The 21,798-nt window shown below is 49.0% G+C and overlaps 1 protein-coding gene across 2 annotated transcripts in view; it reads right to left on the bottom strand.

Moving 5' to 3' along the window:
* The window catches only part of BNIP3L (BCL2 interacting protein 3 like), a 327,918-nt gene extending 312,143 nt beyond the window's left edge, over window positions 1–15,775 (bottom strand). The window contains exon 1 of one of the 2 annotated variants that reach the window (XM_069618854.1): window positions 15,621–15,775. In XM_069618854.1, coding sequence (XP_069474955.1) covers window positions 15,621–15,669 — 49 coding nt within the window. In that variant the 5' untranslated portion in view covers window positions 15,670–15,775. Of the gene's footprint in view, window positions 1–2,912; window positions 2,991–15,620 lie in introns of those variants that run through there. The other variant, XM_069618855.1, reaches the window with a different exon arrangement.
* Window positions 15,776–21,798: the final 6,023 nt, after the last annotated feature.

Raw genomic sequence — 21,798 nt, 5'->3', positions numbered from 1 at the left:
GGCACGGATGTCATCCCTCCTCCGTTGGGACCAAATCAGCTTACGGTGGGCACGGAAGGATATCTTAGCGGTGCACCGCCAGTAGTTATCACGGCGATGGGACTTCACCGCCAGTTGAGCCCACGCCAACCAATGTAATACTGCTCTGCCCCCATAATGCGTCAGCCCGCTCCAGCAGCTGCTGCCTCTCCAGGCCTCGCCACAGGCCCACCAGCCGCAGCCACCTCTCCATTACACTGGAGACTGCGAGAGCTCAGTAACCAGCCCACAGCCACTCCAGCACTGCTCACACCGTTTTGGGGGGTGATCTTGCTTCGATGACCCAGGATTTTATCCAGATTTATAGCGAGTGTATCGGGAGCTCACATTGGAGCATCCATCATGACACAACTCTCGAGTGCCCCAGATTTTGCAGTTATTTCAGAATCATTACATAACTGATTGGTTGAGTGTAAAGCCCTACTAAACTTCGAATTAAATGTTTTTATAAGCGTGCAAGATTTGAGAATACCGCTGTGGAAATTCTTATGGGCACTTATTTTTTTTATGGCTCCTTGTTCTGCCGCAATATTAATTGCATTATTTCATTTTCTTGCTGTAATTTTAGATAAATGTATTTATGTGATTAAGATGTATATATTTGTAAATGTGTAATCTAAAATAGTCTATGGTGTAATTTCCTGGGTCATCTTCGGGACCAGGTCATATGATGGCATTTCCTGTACCATATGATTCGTTTCCCTAACTCGGGAGGATAGCTCAGGGGCAACATGCTCGCCTTGGAAGCAAGACAACGCAGAGCAGCACAGGTTCGATCCCCGGGTCCGCGCTTAGAAACCTCTGGATATTAAGCACGTTATAAATAACCAATAACAATTACAATTCCCAGCAACGTAACATAGGTAATACTACACTTGATAACAGGTCGGGTGATATGAATGTATGCTAACCCGTTTTTCTTTAACCAAAAAAATAACACCTTTTTTAACCAGGAAGTGTTGTCAATTAGTACATTTGTACGCAAGGAAAAACAAATTAACTTTTGTGTGCAATAAAGCCCAAGTACGGTGGTCGCTTTAACAAAGGTTTCTTCCAATAACTACTTTTTACCCTACACAGCCACTATTGCTATAAAGCACAGCACATTCAATTAAACAGATTTCATTGCACCTATATTTCGAATGGGATAATACCCATAATTATTAGCTTCAATTAGAATTCTAAAATCTGTGATTGGTATTTTCCAAACTAAAGTAAAAGAAACCAACGATTTCTAAGTGCTTTCCTAATTCGGGTCTCTGCAGTTCTTTCAGCACAAACATGCTTGGTACAAATTGGTAATCTGCTCATTCGCGTTGTCCTTACCACACAGAATTACAGAGTCTGCTCTCCTCATGGATGAACAAGTGCAAAAGGATGCAGAGTATTTATTTGAAATCACATTGTTTATCAAGTGACTAAGCCCTTGTGACCAAGCCCTTGTGACCGACTTTAACACCAATGCACTGCCGCAGACTCATGTTTCTGCTAATCTCGCATAAATATCGTGCATTACCACAGAGCCTGCGCAAGGACCAGATGAAAGTAGAAGGTCGCGTTTTAGACCATTCTCATATAATTATTACGATAATAAATTAAACACTAGTATGGATTCAATAACCGCCAAAACACAAACGTTCTTAATGACTAACATTGGAAGCCTGCCTGCACCCAAAAACCGAAACCAACAGCGCGTTGGAGCACCTAATTAGGCTTTCGCGACTCAACGTTGACAGTTGAGCTTGGGAGCACTGTAATGTGTTTCAGAACAAACCACTGTACAACATCGACCGAATAGGGCAGACGTTTATGTACGCTCCTAAAAATACAAGACACTTGTTATAAACGCACTTTCTCCCTAGGAATCTCTCTGCACCTAACTGCCCCGAGTTTCCTGAACCCCTTGAGGATATATGCAGCTGATCTACAAACTGCAGCTGAAAGTCGTCCTTTGCTCAACCTGGCAGCCAGTGCCAGAACAGTAAATTGCTCGTACTGTGCACACAATTAACTGTTATGGTGAGTATTCTGATAAACGGCATGAGCACAACACCCAGTTTACATTGTATGATCAGAAGGAACGCACGCTTGAATAACCATCAAAGACATGTTTGATGAATTCGATTGTCATTCTTAGGTTCTCAAAATGCACTTTGTTTTATGTAAAACAGCCAGCATACAACTTCAGGGCACCCACATTACTCGACACCTAGCTCCGCCCCTCAACCCGCCTCCCGCGAAGATTCCCCAGGAAATTCTGTCAATTTCCAGCAGTGTTTAACAGTGATTGCTTAGTCACAGCTCAAGAAAAAAAAAAGTTTTAAAGAAAAATACCTTATGGTAAGCACAAACCAATAAATTGAATTTTGCCATGGCTAGTCGCCAGTTTACAGGGGATCAGCACATGTCAAAACTAAACTCTCCTTCACACTCGCCCCTCCATACTGCACATACAGACTTTTCTGACCCATAAGGGGAAAAAAAGCAAACAGAGGCTCGATATACAATTTAGAAAACGTGTGCTCCAGTAAAAGGGATTGGGCAGATAACTAAAGCAAAGCACAGCACAACAGCACGGCAAAGGTATGCAAACAGCTTCCTTGTTGATCAGAACCACCACATGTACTTATCCATAAGTATGGCCGCAAACGGCAAAGACGAGCACTTCCGACGTTGTAATAAGTGATTACACCTTTAACTAAAGCATTCCAAAAAAACCTACACGAAAGAAACTGTCTTACCACAGATGCTTTGCCACCATGCCAACATAGCATGAAAGCTGCCAGAGAAAGAACATATTTGGCCAGTCTTTAAAGTCACAATACCATCAGTAAACCCCAGGTCCCTTTCTTTGCAGGTGTTTGAAGCCTTACCGATCATATATAGCAGGTGCCCGTATAGGGAAGTTTTGGAACTGTTCAGAAGCAATAGTTTGAACTTCCAGAGGTGGAGCTGAATATGAAGCAAGTCCTGACACAACAAAGTAATTTAAGAAAGCCCAAGCCCTGCCCATTGGGCGGAATTTCGTTACCAAACCATACTGACAATACTTCCTGAAGTGCTTATAATCTCTGATGTGTTTTCGTGTGGTTTTATTCTTAAAGTTTTTTTTTCTTTTATTATGGACAAAAAGAAATACTCATATGATACAAACGAACAAAGACTTCTAGTCAGCGTATGCTCGGCTCTTAATTGTGTTGCATTCTCTTCAGAGCACATCAAAAAACGAAGAAAAAAAAACGCACACTACACATATTACACAGCCTGCGGTAGCGGCCGTGTAGCAATGGTTAAGATACTCAACCGATAGGAAGACCACATTTTGGGCGACTTATTTCTTTGGAGTCGTTTGAAAAATCCTCATCAAACTTTGCCAAAAAAGTATATGGCCACCTCCAAAAGATTATGATATGATAGGTTATTTATAACGCACTGAATACCCAGAGGTTTCTAAGCGCGGACCCAGGGATCGAACCTGAGGTGCTCCGTGTCCTCTTACTTCGAAGGCGAGCACATTGCCCCTGAGCTATCCTCCTGAGAGTTTAGTGTGCGGTTTTGTCAAGGGGTAGGAGGCAAAGTTATAGGGGGCGGTCCCAAAACTTTTGAAATCCTCAGACATAATGGACAATTAAATGTTGCTCACGCCTACAGCCCAAACCGCTGGATGAATTTGCACCAAACTTGTGTGAGGAACGGCGGGTTGGTCCCAAAAGCATGCTTTTGCAAATTTGGTGTAAATCCGTCCAGTCGTTTTTGGAAATGGCCAAAAAGTAGTTCAAACTAAATTAGAGATATCTGCATCCGGTCCACGGACTCACTTCCTGATAGAGTGTCTACAGATACTACTGGAGCATCAAAACTTGTGAAAAGGATGCCATGTTGGATTCACGAACTGCACACAGTCTTGCGAACATTGCAATAAAAATATATAAAAAAACACATTACACTTGTCAAACCAAATAAACAATGTCTGGGGTGATGAGGATGGGATGGGATATGGCCATAAAAAGCCAAAAATTGGGTGTTTTTTCATCTCCATTGTCCACTAACATCTCAGATGTTCGGGGACATTCCTGTAATGTTCGCAAACTTGTCAAAAGTTCAAGGACATCCATGCAAATTTCCTCTCTTACTGGGATAGATAAGAAGACTTATAAACAGGCGGCTAAAGGCTACAAGAAAGCTGTCATACTGGCGAAATAATCTTCACTTGACAATAGAATTAATTTAGCACAATCTCATCCCAGAGAATTGTTTAGAATCCTGAAGGAATTAGAACATCTGGCTCAAAATGCCACATAAACTATTATTAAAGACACAGAATGGTGTTCTTCCATTCAGGATGCCATGTTGGGTAAATTAAATATGATTAAACTCAATATCGATCAGGCCAAAAAATGTATCATACTGTATGAAAAGGCTACTCCTAGTTTGACACAAAAAGTATGGGGAAAGGACGAGCAATTTAATTTCAAACCTGTATCTGAGGAGGAACTGGCCCTATTAATACCAAATTTAAAACCAACCACCTGCAAGGGGGATGCATGTCCTGCATTGGTTATAAAAACCTGCTCCCCTTTACTCATTGGTACACTGTGTACAATTGTGAACACTTCGTTCAGTGAATGCCATGTTCCTGTATCTATTAAGAACACCTGGATCTCGCCTCTACTTAAAAAATAGGTGTCTGCCCATCAAATCCTCTGAATTACAGGCCAATCTCGAACTCACCCTTTCTGTTAAAAATACTCGATCGAGTAGCCTTCTTGCAAGTTATGACACACCGAAGGAATAATAACATTCTTAACAAGTGCCAATCGGATTTAGGGAGAACCATGGTACGGAGACTGCCCTTCTGGACCTTAAGTCCAGACTTCTCCGCATTACAGACAATGGACAAACAGCCCTCCTGATGTTGCTTGACCTCGCGGCCGCCTTAGACCTGGTGGATCATACTCTACTGCTTAATCGGCTAGGAAATGTGGCAGTTTTCTGGCTCAGAAACCCGCTGGGTCCAATCATTCCTGACCAATAGCTGGTGTAGAGTCATCAGTACCTCAGCTGATGCAATCCCAACCCTACTCACAAATGGGGTACCCCAAGGGCCCTGCTTGTCCCCCACCTTTTATCATATTTTTACTGTCCCATTTCTCAACCTCCTGGAGGAAAACAGAATTAATTTAACCAATTATGCAGATGACACACAATGTGTCATCCCTCTTTCAGATAATCATGTAGAGGATCAGAAAGCCATCAACCAGATTTATGGAGTGATCCAACGCTGGATGTACAACAATGGACTGGCATTGAATACTGGAAAAATCGAAATTATGGTGGTAGGTACCGTGGCCAGAACCCGGAAAATGGGCTTGGAATATGCCCAGTTCCGTATTGACGGATGTAACATAGACACCAAGAATAAAGTAAAAAGGAGTCTATTTTGACCGCAATCTTAATATGAAGGCACAGGTCGGGAGCATGGTGTCATCAGCCTCATATCACATTAAACCTCTGACCAAGCGCTTCCGTTTATATCTAGAGCAACTTGTGAGATACTTGCTACAGCCTTAATTGGCTGGAGGCTTGATTTTTGTGGCAGCTTGCTTACTGGTCTGGCTAAAACCGAGATAGGTCGCCTGCAAGTAAGGTCGCCTACAAGTAATTCAGAACAATGCAGTCAGGATTGTTCTAGACATCAGAAAGAGGGAACATGTATTGGATGCCAGAAGGAGCATACACTGGCTTTCGATAGAGGCTAGAATTGCGTTTCGCCTTCTAGTGATAACTCAGAAATGCCTGACAGGTTCCTCACCTTTATACCCGAGTGAAGTGTTGGAGACTAAACTAAATACATGCAATCTCAGATCTAACAATACCAATCAACTGAGAATCCCAATACACAGACTGTATCAGGTAAAGAAAGGAGCATTTTTTGCAGCAGCCCCCGTGGCATGGAATGCCATCCGCCGACATGAAGGAAAAATCCACAGCGGTGTTCAGAAAGAGACTAAAATTCTCCTGTTTAGATAAAGAGGATGGATTTACCTTTTATCTTTGACCTTGGCTTGCGCATACTCTCCTGATATAATTCTGTATCCTCATTGATCTCCTAGCTCTAGGTTTGTCCTTGTGGTGTACCTTAAGCCTCCGGGTCAGTGGTGCGCGACAAAAATAAATATACATATACATACATACACTCCTCCTTTTCCATAACGAACAAAACAAACGTTGCTGAAACATACATGATTCCCCCCTTTACAGAACAACAATACTTATACGACTTGGGAATTATGGAGTAGACAGATAGAAGGATATGCCACTGACACATACATAGGGACTCTGGTAGTTGCAGACATAACACATACTAACACACTCTAAACATACCCAGCGGGTGACAGTCGTGGTTGGCAAACGCAGGTGGAAGGGTGGCAGTACTACCACATTTTACAAAACCTTTTATTAACCTGGGGTAAGTGGAACTTCAACCACTGAATGATGCCATCGCTAGCTGCGGACACCATTTAGAGCATGCCTACAAATTACAGGAGCACAGCATCACATCCATTTAACTGGGACCACTTTAAGCATATACTCTATATGCAGGCTCACAGCATCTAAACACGTTTGCTGAGTCTCTTCCGAGCACTTGCAGGACTGCAGGAGACCAGTTCACTTTGCAGCAGTGTCCGTTCAGGACAATCATTTCCACGGGTCCTTGTCCGTTGATGGTACAGTTCAAAGGCCGGCAATAGGGGCGCCAGGGGCCACATCAGCTTAGTGCCTTGATGTTGGGGCAGGGCAGCAAGATGCAGATAGCAGGGTGTCTAGGCTGCGCCACTTTCAGGCTCAGTCAGTCCCTTGGTGTTGGGGCAGGCAGCGAGACATGGGTAGCAGGGCGTCTAGGCTGTGCCACATGATGTTGACAGGGTATGGGTGGTAGCATGTTACTCACCCCGCATTTCTTGGCCACGCTCCCTCAGGCAGGAGTGTCACTTAACTGCAGCGGCACAGGAGGACGCACAAGCACTCGTGCAGAGCTGCAACCCTCACTTACCCATTGCACTGCTTCTTGGTGGTGGGTGTCTGGGCCACCTCTTCCCCCCCAGGCAGGAGTGCTGCTCTCCCTTTCCCGCACCCACTGTGGTCGGGTATCACTGGGGGCAGGGTGTTAGGGCCACTTGCTGGGCAGGCAGGGCGACACCAGTGGCAGGGCATTGGGGCCCCTTGCTGCTTAGTTCCCTTCCCCAGGCAGGAGTGTGCCAGTAGCAGAGGGCACACACAAGTGGTAGGGTGAGACTGGGGGCAGGATGTCGCTGGTGGTAGAGTGTAAGGGCCAGCTGCAGGGCGCTTAGTTCTAGGGCCTTGATGGAGTGATACCATCCACTCTTCTCCCCTTCAGGCTCTGACGTGGAGCGTATTAAAATTCAGCGCTGGGCGGCCTTTTTTGTATTTTTTTTTTGTATTTTTTTTTTTTTTTACTGTGGGCTTGCTCTGCCGATGAGTGCTGCACTTATTCACTACCTTTATGGCCAGGAATCTGCAGGGGGCCATTGCGCCATCCTAGGGCACTTCCCTCTTGACAGGGAGCTCTGGCATGGATCAACCTGAAAGTCTCCTCCTGTTAGCCTGGAATCTTGTTGGGAGTGCTTGTGCCTTTTCCTGCCGCTCCGATTTCTGGAGCACTTCGCCTCACCGCCAGGCGCAGGGAACGCTGCAGGGCTCTACCTGCCTGTTTTCATAGCACTGACATGGAGCGCTTTCGTTTTCACCGCCAGAGGCCCGGAATCCGCAGAGGGACGTCAGTATTTTATTTTCATAGCACCAACATGGAGCGCTACCTTGTTTCACCAGAAGTGGAGCAGTAACGGCTGCATCCTCACTGGGAGGGCAGCACCTCAGCCACCCCCGCTTGGACTGATGAGTGTAGATTACTCACCGTCTGGCACAGAGACCTGGAAACTGACAGCAGGGCCGATTGCGGCCACCGGGATCCCGCCCACCCCCCTCTTTGGCTCGCTCCACAGAGCAAGCAAGCACTTTCCTTCGCCTGGTGGGGGCTAGCGCACTCACCCCCATTTTGTTCTCATGCAGGAGATTTCTTTATTTGTTGTGGCAGCACCACCAGAACCATGGAAGGACAGCCTGCCAGGTGGTGCCGGGCATGTTTGTGCGCTGCACCTCCACCCTGGGGCTGATCTTCCTTCAGGTCCACAGCGGTGATCACCGGTTTCATTCTAGCAGGACTCCTTCGTGTTTCACCACAGGGTGGCCCAGATATGCCATTGCTGCCGGGGCTGAAGGCTGACCCACCCCTGGCCGCACGAGCCCCCTCTTCGCAAAGACCCGCGGCCAGGGAGGATCCGCCATCAGGGCTCTGGTCTCCACAGCAATGGATGCCGCTCCTCCTTTCTCCCTGAATGGAGAAATGAGGGACAGCAGGGACTTTGGTGTGGGGCCAGTGGTGGTCACGCGGCCGGCCTCCCTAGTGCTGGGGGGCCCAGGCACCATGCTGGTGTGCTGGGGTCACCCAGACTTATAGGTGTTACAGGGCAGAGCACTGTGAGGCTGTGGGGACACAGCCTGGATCCCGGCAGCATCCTAAATGGTGGGTGCCTAGATTGGACCCAGGGCACCAAGCTGGTCTGGAGGGCCCAGACCAGCAGAGACCTGCAGGGCCGTGATCACACAGCACGGGCCTGCTGGCCCAGAATGAGAGATGGAGACAACAAAGGTTGCATGGTTGGAGTCTGCAGACGTTCTCCTTCATGTGCTTGCAGTTGCTCCTTTTATTAGCTTGGGCCATGACAGTATTGTATGTCAAGACTGGAGGCGAGCATTATGCTTCAACTTCTATTTATTACTCCTCAGCAGTTTCAACAAAAAACACACAAGAAAACACTGAAAAGTTTGTCACTTTTCTTTTCTTGAAACTACAAATCTCAATGTCTCTGTAGCCCAATCCTGTCTCAGTCCAGCTATGACACCCGTACTGTTCATGGACTCCTCCTCTTCTTTTACCGCTCTTCAGCAGATACATACCTTTCTATCACTTCTCCCTAAATTGGGCATGGTTGATTGACTTCTGCATGGAAAATGAGGCATAAGGATGTAATAATGTGATATATATATATATATGCTGATAGTGCCATAAAAATTGTCTGAGGTACCATTGTACGATAGAGTAGGCAACAGCTTGCTACGACCGGAGGTCACAAACACTGTTAGATCAGATAAGGAGAACAGAATATCTCGTGGATCAGTACGCCACAAGAGTTTAATTAGGAAGTTGTTCTATCCACGGCGCCGGGCGCTGAGCCCCGTGCCACATTACCGGCATGACCGGGGGCTCGCCCGGCTTCACAGCCATGGTTCAGAGCAGCCCCCTCCCTCGCGGGCGGAGCCAAACAAACGTGAAGCGCTCGGCCCCCTCCTTTGGAGAGGCAGAGCCGGAGCACGACATCACAGCAATCATTTATGCGATGAAGGAGAAGGATTATACACGCCGGGCCCAGCAGTGATTTTGTTAAAGAATGATACCGTAGCACGGGCTACGAACAGAGGCTACTGAAAGCCTGAGCTACAAGAACACACGCAGCGATCCAGACATACAAGTCGATCTGGCAGCTCAGAAGAGCAAGAAGCAGCACATACTGCCATAAGACAGAGGAGTCCCTCTCATCAGGATTGGGCTACAGACAACCTAGCAAGGAGGCAGAAGGTCACGAAAAAGATAATACACTGGTGCTAGACACATCGGAAAAAAAAATAATAAAGAAGAGGAGAATTAATATCTCTTACAAAACATCTTAATCAACGCAGCCGTGGCTGTGCAAAAGACAACTGATTCAGGTACCAGGCACACAGCACACAAGGATATGTCAGAATTCAAGTGGAGTGAGGAGGAGCAGCCTCTGGACCTCTCCGCCAGTTTTAAGGAAGTGCTGGGGAGCTCGTTGATAGATGCCGTGGCTCAAGGTGTGAAACTCTTAGAAGAAAGGCTGGAGACCCTAAAAGGCATACTAAGCCAGCCCTGAAAGAGCACGAGAGACGATGACAGCACGCCCACAGGACCCGCAAAAACAGGGCCAAGGGGGAGTAATCAGACCCACAAGAGGAAAGCCTCTACAGACCCCCCGGGTCGACCATACAGGGTGAAAGAGAAGACCCCAGAGGCAGTCAACACCTTTGCCAAGCGGAAAGAAGCCTTCATGCAAAGGCAGACATTGCCAGGCCTCCCGACCCCCTTCCCAGGGGAAGAAAATATGGGCGATGAAGACCCAAGCTTGGAAGAGGAGCCAACGGAAGGCAAGCTATCTTCCCACAGGGAAGAAGAGAAAGCAGAGGAAGAGTGGGTGAAACCCAGCAGGTGTAAGAAAGACGGCAAAGAAAAGCATCTGGACGAAGAGCCAGAAGGGATCTTGGATATGTTTGACCCAGACAGTATCAGGAACCCCAGATGCTCCGACTGGCAGCCCTCCCAGAGTAACATAGTACATGGACATCAGACTAAGAAGGCCCTAGACAAGGAGGTGAGGCAGCGCCTGCGAACAGAATGCCAGCGGCCGGACCTCCCGGGAAAGGTGGCGGAGATGACAGAATTGGACCCCAAGATGTTGACCTTTGTTTCGAAGAACAGCAAAGACCCGCGAAGAGAAGCTACCACGAAAAAGTTCTAGACATATCTGGCCCATTAGCTAAAATAATGGACCTGGCAGAGAGAGCCAGGGATACTGGAGAAGAAGTCGATCCCGAAGCCCTGGCCAGCTGGGCTCAGAGCAGTCTGGCTATTAGGCAACGCAAACTGCGTCATCTCTTCGGAGAGGAGGAGAGGTTTACTACTTAAAATAGACCCTAAATTAAGTGATCTAGCATCCTATGAAGCCGGGAAAGCAACACAGGCCTCCTCTTTGGGGAGGGAAACGTTCAGCAAGGAAATGGGCCGCTTCGTCTGAACCTATACTTCGCTGGAGAAGGCCCAGGCATCAATACGAAAGATTTTCACGGGCAGAGTTTTTGCCGGGACCGGCCGCTATCAGGGGTCCAGCAGTCGGTCGTTTTCAGAGGGAGAGACCCCAGAATCCCAGAGGACAGTACTGGGAAAAGAAGCAGCAGGACTCATTTCCGACCAGAGGACGATTTCCAAGAGGGCGCAGAGGAAGAGGAGCTGACCGAGGCCAGCGCTTTACCCCAGGTGAGAGTCACAATATACCCGCCAGTTGGGGGTGGGCAGGATTGGCACACGTTTTCCAGCGATAATTGGGTTTTGCAAACCGTCCGAGGTTTGCAGCTAGAATTTATTCAGCAGCGTGTACAGACATACTGGCCCCAACAGCCACACTTAGCGCAAGGGGAACAAGAAAGTCTAGACCACGAGCTGGGCCAGTTAGAAGCCATAGAGAGATGCAAGACACCCCCCAGATTTGTGAGCAATAAGTTCCTGGTCCACAGAAAAGAAAAAGTGCGACCAGTGAAATCTAAAAAGAACTGAACGGCTGGATTGTATACCGCAACCTCAAGATGGAAGGAATGCACCACCTCAGGGATTCCCTAAGAGAGGGGGACTGGTTAACAAGATTGGATTTAGAAGATGCATACCTGACTGTGCAGGAGCAATTCAGGACCTTCCTGGCTTTCGGCTGGAACAAGCAGCTCTGGAAGCTCAGAACAATGCCCTTCGGGCTAGCCTCAGCTCCCTGGGCTTTCACCAAGTTGATGAGACCAGTAGCAGCAGCGATTCAAGAGAAGGGCACCAGGATGATTATATACCTGGTGACCTACTGCTCTTAGCAGAGGTTCAGGAGACACTGGTATACCAGACAGCATGAGTGCAAGACCTTCTGACGTTCCTGGGATACCTAATGAACAGGGAGAAATCAGACACCGTGCCGGCGCAAAGGCTGGACCACCTAGGATTCGTCCTGGATACCAGAAAAGCGATGATAGAGTAACTGGCTCGGAAGATAAGAGATATCAAGAGGCAGATCAGAGACTGCTTGAGCAAGCAGACAATATCACTCAGAGTTCTAGCAAGGATATTAGGAATGCTAGCAGCCTCAATCCAAGCTATCTTTCCAGGTGCCTGGCACTACTGTGTGCTGCAGAGGTTGAAGATCAAGCACTTGCAACAGGGTCTGAAATACCACCAGCAGATACCCCTAGATCAAGAGTCCATTTCACAACTGGAATGTTGGCTGAAGAATATGGACGCCTGGAATGGGCATGCCATTTTCAGAGATCGACCAGATCAAGTGATAAAATGAGATGCCAGTCGGATATGCTGTGAGGCGAGATGCAGATCTCTAGAAACAGGAGGGAAATGGAGCAAGGAAGAGCTCTGCCTTCACATAAACTGCTTAGAACTCCCAGCGGGTTCCTTCCCAATCAAGGCGTTCACGAAAGGGAGAGCAAGTTCATGTGTCCTACTGAAGATGGACAACATATCAGCGGTCAGATGCATAAACCACCTAGGAGCAACAAGATCCAGATTGCTAGCGGAGCTAGAGAAGGACTTTTGGCAGTTCTGCCTTCAATCACGGACTTCAGTGGCAGCAGAATACCTGCCAGGGTCACTGAATGTAGTGGCCGACTGGAACTCACGTTACCTGACAGACTCCAGCGACTGCAGACTGGACACAATGGTCAGCGCCTGAATCAGATGTGGGGGTCCAGCCCACACAGATCTGTTCACCTGAATGCACAAACACCCAGCTACTTCAGCTGGAGACTGTATCCGGACGCGCAAGGCACAGATGCATTTCTTCAGAAGTGGTCAGGAGAACTGCACTATGCGTTCCCTCCCTTCGTGATGTTTAGCAGAGCACTAGCGAAGTGTCGAAGGGAGAAAGCAGAAGTGATTTTGATAGCATCACTGTGGAAGTCACAGGTTTGGTTCCCTACACTGATGGAAGTGACGACAGACATACCACGAGTCCTCCCAGATGGAGAACGACTTCTCACAGACCCAGTTGGGTCGTATCATCCTCCGAGAGTGAGAGGGACTCTCCCGCTCATAGCGTGCAGGATATCAGGAGACGCTGGGCGCTGCCAGGCATTTCTTCTCAAGCTTGGAGCTCATTGCAGAGTCCTGGGCACCATACACTAGGAGGAGCTACCACGCGGCTTGGACCAAGTGGTGGAGCTGGTGTAAAGGAAGAAAGATGGGAAAGCGTTCCATCCGAGTGTACAGGTCGGCTATTTCAGCGGGGCAGCTGCCGGTGGAGGAAGTCCCAGCAGGGGGAACATCCAGAAGTAGCCAGGCTCATAAGAGGAGCAAGATATAAAGCACCACCGGAGCTGAGAGATAATAAAGTACGGGACGTTACAGTCGTGCTGCGCCTGCTGGCGAGCTGGCCAGCACATAGGTATCTGTCACAAAAACAATTGTCTGGCAAGTTAGCTATGCTGTTATGTCTAGTGTCTTGCAAGCCAGTAGCAGACATCAAGGCGCTTGAGATTAACAGGAAGTCTTTCGGCCCTGAAGGAGTGACCTTTTCAATAGTCAAAAGGACTAAGACAGGGACCACCAAAGTGCATTAGCCGTATTTCCAGAGTAACTCTAAATGGTGTGTCGCAAGGTGTATTAATGAATATGAGAATAGGACAGCAGGGTGCAGAGCAGCCGGTACTACACAGCTACTAATAGCATCTAGGAAACCTTTCCAGGCAGTAGCGACAGCCACCATAGCAAGGTGGGTAAGGGAAGTGATGCGGACAGCAGACATTGATTTAGGAATGTATGGAGCACATTCAGTGAGGGGGGCAATGACACCCAGAGCCTTCACAGCAGGACTGTCTCTGCAGGAGATTATGCAAGCAGCTGATTGGGCTAGCGATAATACATTTAGAGAGTTTTATTTCAAGCCAATACGAAGGTTTGGCCACAACTGTAATGGGAAGCTTTGAACAAGCATAATGCTCGCCTCCAGTCTTGACATAGAATGAAGATTACCCCTGCTAACTGCGCAGGGAGTATTAATTCTATTAAAGACTAGGAGGCAAGCATTACTTTCCAACCCTGTCATGTATTGTATGTAATGAATGATGAATACAACAGTACATTGATGCCAGCCTGATATTGTTAATTGTATGATCCTTAGGGGAAGACCAGAAGAACAATTGAAGGCCAAGGATCAGCAACCACCAGATCCTGGAGGGAAGGGAGTAGTGCAAGCGTGAAGCAACTCTGTTGAGTTTGCGACAAGTTGAAGCTGTTCGCCCTGTTGGTGTGACACTGTTAAAAGGTTCAAGAAAGACAGTTCAGAGCATGTAAAAGAGGAGGAGTCCAGAAACAGGAAGAGTGTCATAGCTGGACTGAGACAGGATTGGACTACAGAGACATTGGGATTTGTAGTTTCAATGAAAGAAGTGTGATGAAGATACTTAGGTGTTTTTTATTGAAACTGCTGAGGGGTAATAAATAGAAGTTGATGCATAATACTCGCCTTCTAATCTTTAATAGAATTAACACTCCCTGTGCAGTTAGCAGGGGTAATCTTCATTGTCTTGTTCTAATGCCCAGAAAACGATGTGGACGCTTACATAATGTGTACAACTGGGAGGTTAGGAGGAGGGCGTCTGGAGGTTGGCTTTGTTATTATGAATGATTGACAGAACATAAAATGTTAATAGAGATACTTACCCACCCCCCCAAACGTACGCTGTTTTTTTTAATTTAAAAAGCCAGTTTACAATCGAAGTACAATTGCGCTGCTTCTTAAAAAAACGGAGCCCTTCACTCAAGATACGCCCCCTCTCCTCCGGCAACTGCTGGGATGACTAGAGCAAAAATACGAACCTGAGAAAAGGGCTATATCACCAGGCAAGAAAAAAAGTTTGATATTGTTTACTTTTGCCTAATGTATTAGCTCTCTGTAGCAAAGGCGCTGGACTCCGAACACCCTGAGTTTTATCCCACGTCTCTTTCCACTGCACGAGTGAAGCTCCCCACCATGAATCCCACTCCTCGCTTCAGCTCACTGCCGACTCATCATCCATCGCTCACATTGTAAAATCCCGCGTGTGCATGTGTTTTAGAACGTATGCACATGCCACACTACCTTTTCGGGCGTTTTCTTGGGGGCACTTAATTTTTTACATGTTTCTTTTTCATGAGTTTTCAAATTTTACGTCATTTTTTAACGTTCCGACAGCAACACTATTAGAGCACTCCGAATATCAGGGCATGTAAGCTTGGAAGCCCATGCCCGCTTCTACGCCCAAATGCTACCTAAAGGAGAATAAAAATCGTACGCTTAAGAAGTTGGTCGAATTCGAGTCCACCCGCAAGATATACTCATCAAGGGCCAACTGGGCTTGACTCCTGCTGTCACTCAGGAGGTGACGTGCAGCCAGACACAAGATAAACAAAACAGGCCACGCGGAAACCCGCAGCTGATTAGTTGTTGCAGTTGTCATTTTACAAGGCGCACGAATTGGACCAATAAAATAACCAGAGGCGGGGCGAGCAGAATGGGCGGGTCAATTTTTTGACTTTAGGGTCCGTTACACGCTACCTGTTTAATGCCCTATAGGTTAATCTCCCTTAAGCCCACCTAGCTGTGCATGTTTTAAAGGGCACTTACTGTTGAGTCCCGGTTCCTCGTTGTTGTTCTGCCGTTCTATAGAAGCCATAACGGCCGCTACTGGTGACCGGGAGGGGGCCGACCAACTGGAGCTTTTCTGCTGAAACAAAACAGTAACGCTCTCCTCGCAGAGCGCATGTGCAAGCACGTACCACCTCATGCCTCTTGCGTCATCTATTTAATTCGCTGACGTCACGCGTTCCTGGATCACATGGCGGCGACTGTGTCCTGTCTACCCATGGCAACCGTGGAACACCTCGCTACCCACAATTACGGGAACACAACACATGAATTTTATATACACACGAAAAAAGAAATGGATAACTAACAATATTCAGCATTTATACCAAACTGTTGGATGCTTGAACAGCCTATTTTAAATGCACTACATACTTTGCATCATTATTGTTGAATATAATATTCTCTAATACAGTACTAGTATTAAAATAATATTTGGCATGAAAGCACCCCTTCTTCAAAAGCACTACAAAGAAAACTATTTCTTGGCACCTAGGCAGGGATTTTTCCTGGAGTTTCCAACGCTGACACATGAATTACAGTGATTTTATTTAATTGAAATCTATAAGAACTGCCTTTTATGTTTTACACGAGAGGCCGGGTGGCCGTACGCTGTCCGCGTCATGACGTTCAGAGCATGGGCGGTGCAGAAAGCGGAAGCACCCCAGCACTCCTCTTTATAAAGACCTTAACATCATTAGGATCCTGTATATAAATATGTACTTACTTTGATTATAATTCATCAAGACTTTGTAGAAGCACTGGCACAGTAAAGGTGAATAAAGATATTAAAGGGGGAGTGCGCTCAAAAATGTTATCGTCCCGATCGTTCGGGCATGTCCTGTTAAGCATACTGTGATCGATGATAAAAAATGTTCCTATACAATTTACCTTAATTTACCTCACTTTTACACATGCGAAAACAACGTGTTGGACGCAGCCATCTTGTGCTAATCTTATCCGTTGATGCATCGCCCTAAATTCAAGTGCCCTCGCAGCAATAATACAGATCACCCGCCCCTGAAGCTGCCATCACTAGACATGCTTGGCCCTTTTCACAACGCCAATGCACGTCTCATTTCAACGTTCTCTGTGGTCAAGCTATTGACGTGTCTCCATGAAGAGGGTAGGACGCCTCTGTTACCCAGCACTCCACGAGTTAAAGGCACTTGGCCCCCTCCGTTGGGGAGGCGGAGTGTTAGTGTGACGTGGGAGCGGGGAAGTGGGGGTTTGTGGGAAAAGGCGCGTAGGGCGCCAGTTACTGCGTAGTTGTTAGAAGAATAAAGAAGCTTCCTTTATGCCTCCGTGTGTGCGTCCTTTCTTTGTGCCGCGACCTCGGCAACATTGGCGACGAGGCTGTTCCTCGCACACCGGAGTCCTCCAGCGGCAGTCCGCCGCGTCCCGGCTCGCGTGCAGGGAATCACGCGGAGCCTCCTCCTCCTGCTCCTCCTTCCGTGGCGCTGGGCCCAGAAACCCGCCAGTGCTCGCGCGGGCGGCCGCTGACCCGCCGCGCCTCCTCCTCCTCCGCATACAAGGCTGCAGCTGAAAAAAAAAAGAAAGGAAAAAAAAAAAAAAAAAAAATTTTTTTCTTTTCTCGTTTATTTAAAACGACGCGCGTGAACCGCATCCTCCACTCCAGGCGGTCCCTGCTGTTCACGCATGCCGGCAAACCCGCCCTCTCATAAGGCGGTTGCTCCAGTCCCCTGTCACGGACCACGCCAGCGACGACGTCTGGGAGCCACCTCTCACCGTTAATGGTCCATAGCCGGACCTGCCTTCGCACGCTTGGGTGAGTGCGCGGGTGCACGCCAGTGCCTCCATAACCACACACCGCCCGAAGATCGCAGAGGTCTCATCTCCTGACGACATGAGCGTCCAGGGATCCAATCCTGGGTCCCCCCAGCCTGTGCGCGCAGCAAAATCAATACAGCTGAGGCTGCCCCCGCCATTCACCATGACGCCACAAGCGACGAAAGGACCAAGGTGGACTGACTGGATGGAAGACTTCCACCATTTTGTGCGGGGGTCCGGCGATGGTGATTCCCCCAACATCAGGGACATTTTTCTCAACCTCGTGGGGGGTGAAATCAAGACGGTAGTAAAAACAATCCCGACGGCAGAACAAGACTCCTTCCCCAACCTGATTAAGGCCCTGGACAAGCTACTCATCATCGAAGTCAACCGAGACTATGAGAGATATCTATTCAACAAATGCACCCAGCTGCCACACGAGACTGTTGATGAGTTCATAACTCGCCTAAGAGTGAAAGGTGCTAACTGCCAGTTCGACGCTTTCTCCCTGGAAGAAGCAATACGGCTGAGAGTGATAGAAGGTTGTCTCTCTCCTGCGCTCAAGAAACAACTTTTGAAAAAGCCTCTCACCATCCCCGAAGTGAGCGAACTCGCTCGCATACACGCGAGAGTTGATGCACAAGCTTCATCCATGAGCAACACAAGTAACCCCAAACAAGACACCAATGAACTCATAGGCGCCATACAGCCGTCTCGACAAGGCGACAGAGGACCACAACAATATAGAGCACCAGGGGCACCAACCCCGCGCCAGCAAAGACAGTGCTATCGGTGCGGGATGTCCTTCCCACACTCCGGGTCGTGCCCAGCATTATCCCAACGGTGCACGAACTGCGGAAGAGAGGGGCACTTCCACTCTGTATGTAGGGAGGGCATACCATTTCCCCTGATGCGTCCACAAGCACCTGCCAGAACGCCGTTTCGGCCGCCACCCCCACAATACAATCAACCGAGGCAGTACCAACAAGGGCAAAACCAGAGACGATATGTCAGAGCAATTGATGAGTACCAAATGCAGGGATACTACGTGCAACCAGACCAGGTGGACCAGCCCAGGCATTTCGTGGATGAATACGAAAACCCCCCCATGGAACAAAGGCCTGAGGCATTCTATTATGAAGATCAAGAGGCGGCCTACAATGCGCCGCATGATCCATATGACCAGGACGAGTTTGTCAATCTCATTCTTGATAACGAAGAGGCGCGGGAAGCCCCAAAAATCCCGATCAAGATGGGAAATTACCAATTCCAGTTCATGATCGACTCTGGCGCCACTGTGAACATCATGGGCGAGCAGGACTACGGCAGGATGTCAGACCCACCACAGCTTGCCCCGTCACATTCAAGAATATTCCAGTGGGGCGCTGCTACCCCTTTGCAGACGGTGGGTCAATTCGCTCGACGGTTTCTCCTGAATGGACGACAGGTGGACACCACCATCCATGTCATTCGCTCGCTCACCAGGAGTAGATGCCTTATCAGCTACCACACAGCATCCCGCCTGGGTCTGATCGAGATCCACGTGAAAGCAGGTGATACCATTACCGCAACTTCAGACAACCCGAAGGACTTAATCAGCACAATGGCATGCGTTCGAAACCAGAACCTAATCACACAAGACGACATAATGGAGAGATTCCCAAAGCTGTGTACCGGATTGGGAAAACTCATAGCCCCTCCCATCAAGCTACACATCGACCCGCTGGTACGCCCAGTGCCGCAACACCCCAGACGGGTCGGGTTTCACCTCCAAGATGCAGTGTCCGAGGCTCTCCAGCAATTGCTCTCCGACAGCATTATTGAGCCAGCAACGGGCCCAACCCCATGGGTTTCCCCCCTGGTGGTCGTACCCAAAGAAGGTGGAAAAATCCGTCTATGTGTGGACATGAGGGTGGCCAACACGGCTATCCAGCGGGAGAGGCACCCGGGTCCGTGCATAGAAGACATGATCGTGCAGTTGAACAACGCCCAGATGTTTTCCAAGCTCGACCTGGTTCAGGGCTATCATCAGCTGGAGCTACACCCTGACTCTCGAGTCATCACAACATTTGCGACACATGATGGCCTATTCCGGTACCGCAGACTGAATTTCGGTATCTCGTCCGCTGCGGAGATTTTTCAGGAAGCCATACATCAAATTATCAGACCCGTTAAGGGTGCTCTGAATTACAGCGACGACATACTTGTGTTCGGCGCCTCCAAGGAGTCCCACGACACAGCGCTGCACGCCACGTGTGAAGCCCTTCAAGCTGCTGGTCTCACGCTCAACATCTCCAAGTGCAGATTCAGCAAGACGAAACTTAAATTTTTCGGCCACATCTTCTCCGGGGAAGGGATGATGCCGGATCCCGACAAAGTTGCCACAATCACTGGCCTTGGCGAACCGCTGCAGGTTGCAGACGTCCGCTCCTTCCTTGGCATGGCGGGGTACTGTGCGAGATACATTCCCCACTTTGCCTCCCTCACCGACCCGTTGAGGAGGCTCCTGCAGAAGGAGACAGTGTTCGAGTGGACTCCCGCATGCCAGCAGGCATTCACTGCCATCAAGCAGGCCCTCACGGAGGCTCACCGCCTGGCCTACTTCAACCCCGCGTGGCACACCGAGGTGGTGGTGGACGCAAGCCCAGTCGGCCTCGGGGCCATACTAGCTCAAACCAGTGGGGCGGACATCAACCCGAGACATGTGGTCGCTTATGCGAGCAGAGCGCTATCCACGCCGGAGCTGGCTTATTCGCAAGCCGAGAAGGAGAGTTTGGCCGCAGTATGGGCATGTGAACACTTCCACAATTTCCTCATCGGGAAGAAGTTCACGCTGATTACCGACCACCAGGCACTCCTATCCCTGTTTGGGAACCCGCACACCAAGATGCCACCAAGGATTGAGCGGTGGGGCATCCGGCTTCAAGAGTACAACTACGACATCATCCATCCCCCCGGAGGTGAGCTCAACCCAGCCGATTATCTGTCACGACACCCTGTGGGGCCCCCGCTGACGCGGAAAGGAGATGTGGCCTATGTGCAGTATATAGCAGATCGATCGCTACCACCGGCGTTGTCCCTCGAAAGGGTGGCCGCCGCATCTGCCGCTGACCCGACGACAGCCCTTGCAATCAGTTTGACTTTAACCAACAAATGGAAAGACCACCACAGGGCAATGCTAGCCCATCCGGGCGTCAACAAACAGGAAATCGCGAGACTGGCCAGAGTGCAGGGTGAACTGGCTGTGAAGGACAACAACATTCTTCTACGAGGCTGCAGGATTGTTATTCCCGCCACACTACGAAACGAGGTGGTCCGCACGGCCCACGAAGGTCACCGAGGGGCGGAGAACACCAAGAAACAGTTGAGATGCTACGTCTGGTTTCCCTTCCTAGATGTGGCGGTCGATGAATGGGTGAAAAACTGTCACGCGTGCCAGTGCACCGCCTCAATGGAACGTCCACCCCCGCTGCAACACACACAGATACCAGATCGCCCCTGGGAACGAGTAGCCGTGGACTTCTACGGACCGACCGAAACTGGCGACTACCTCCTGCTGCTAATAGATGAACATTCAAGGTTCCCCATAGTCAAGTCGGTCTCCACCACAGCGTTTCCCCAGGTGGCAGAGGTGCTAGAGGAAGTATTCAGCGAGTGGGGGGTTCCCAAAACCATCAAGTCTGACAATGGACCACCATTCTGCGGGCACGAGTTCGGAGAACTAGCGATGCATTTGGGTTTCAAGCACATGAAGATAACCCCTCGACACCCGCAAGCGAATGGGATGGCGGAACGCTTCATGGCTTCCATCAAGAAAGCAATACAAAGAGCCAAGGTGGAGGCAGTCCACCCGCATCAAGCACTGTGCCGCCTCCTGAGAGCTTACAGGAATACCCCGCATGAAGTAACGAACAAGACTCCTGCTGAACTAATGTTTCGCTATGAGGTGCGAACCCGCATCCCACGCAACCCGTCAAGTGAAGAACCGCTTGACACTGAGACGCTCCAACGTGATGCTGAAGCAAAGGAGAAGGCAAGACGTGACACTGATGTGAGGCGCCACGCTGAAACAAAAGATTTCCAGGTAGGAGACAACGTCCTTGTGCAACAACAAATAACCAGGAAGACAGATCCGCGATTTGCCCCAAGTCCCATGAGGGTAGTCGCAGTAAAAGGTACTATGGTGACGGCTGAAGATCAAAATAGAGCCGTCACCAGGAACTGTCAACAATTTAGACACTATATCAAGAGAGAGGGCTCGGAAGAGCCGAGGAGGTCTGTTTCCCCAGAACCTCGCATGCAGAGAGATGACCTGTGGACCCCTCCGGTCGGGGATCCGGGAGGGACGAGACAGGAAGTGAACAATCCA

Source organism: Ambystoma mexicanum, chromosome 10 (assembly GCF_040938575.1).
Source record: "Ambystoma mexicanum isolate Mex_15411 chromosome 10, UKY_AmexF1_1, whole genome shotgun sequence".
Classification (NCBI taxonomy): Eukaryota; Metazoa; Chordata; class Amphibia; order Caudata; family Ambystomatidae; genus Ambystoma; species Ambystoma mexicanum.
Note: the sequence above shows the minus strand (reverse complement) of the source record. Positions and strands in the feature narration are given on the sequence as shown.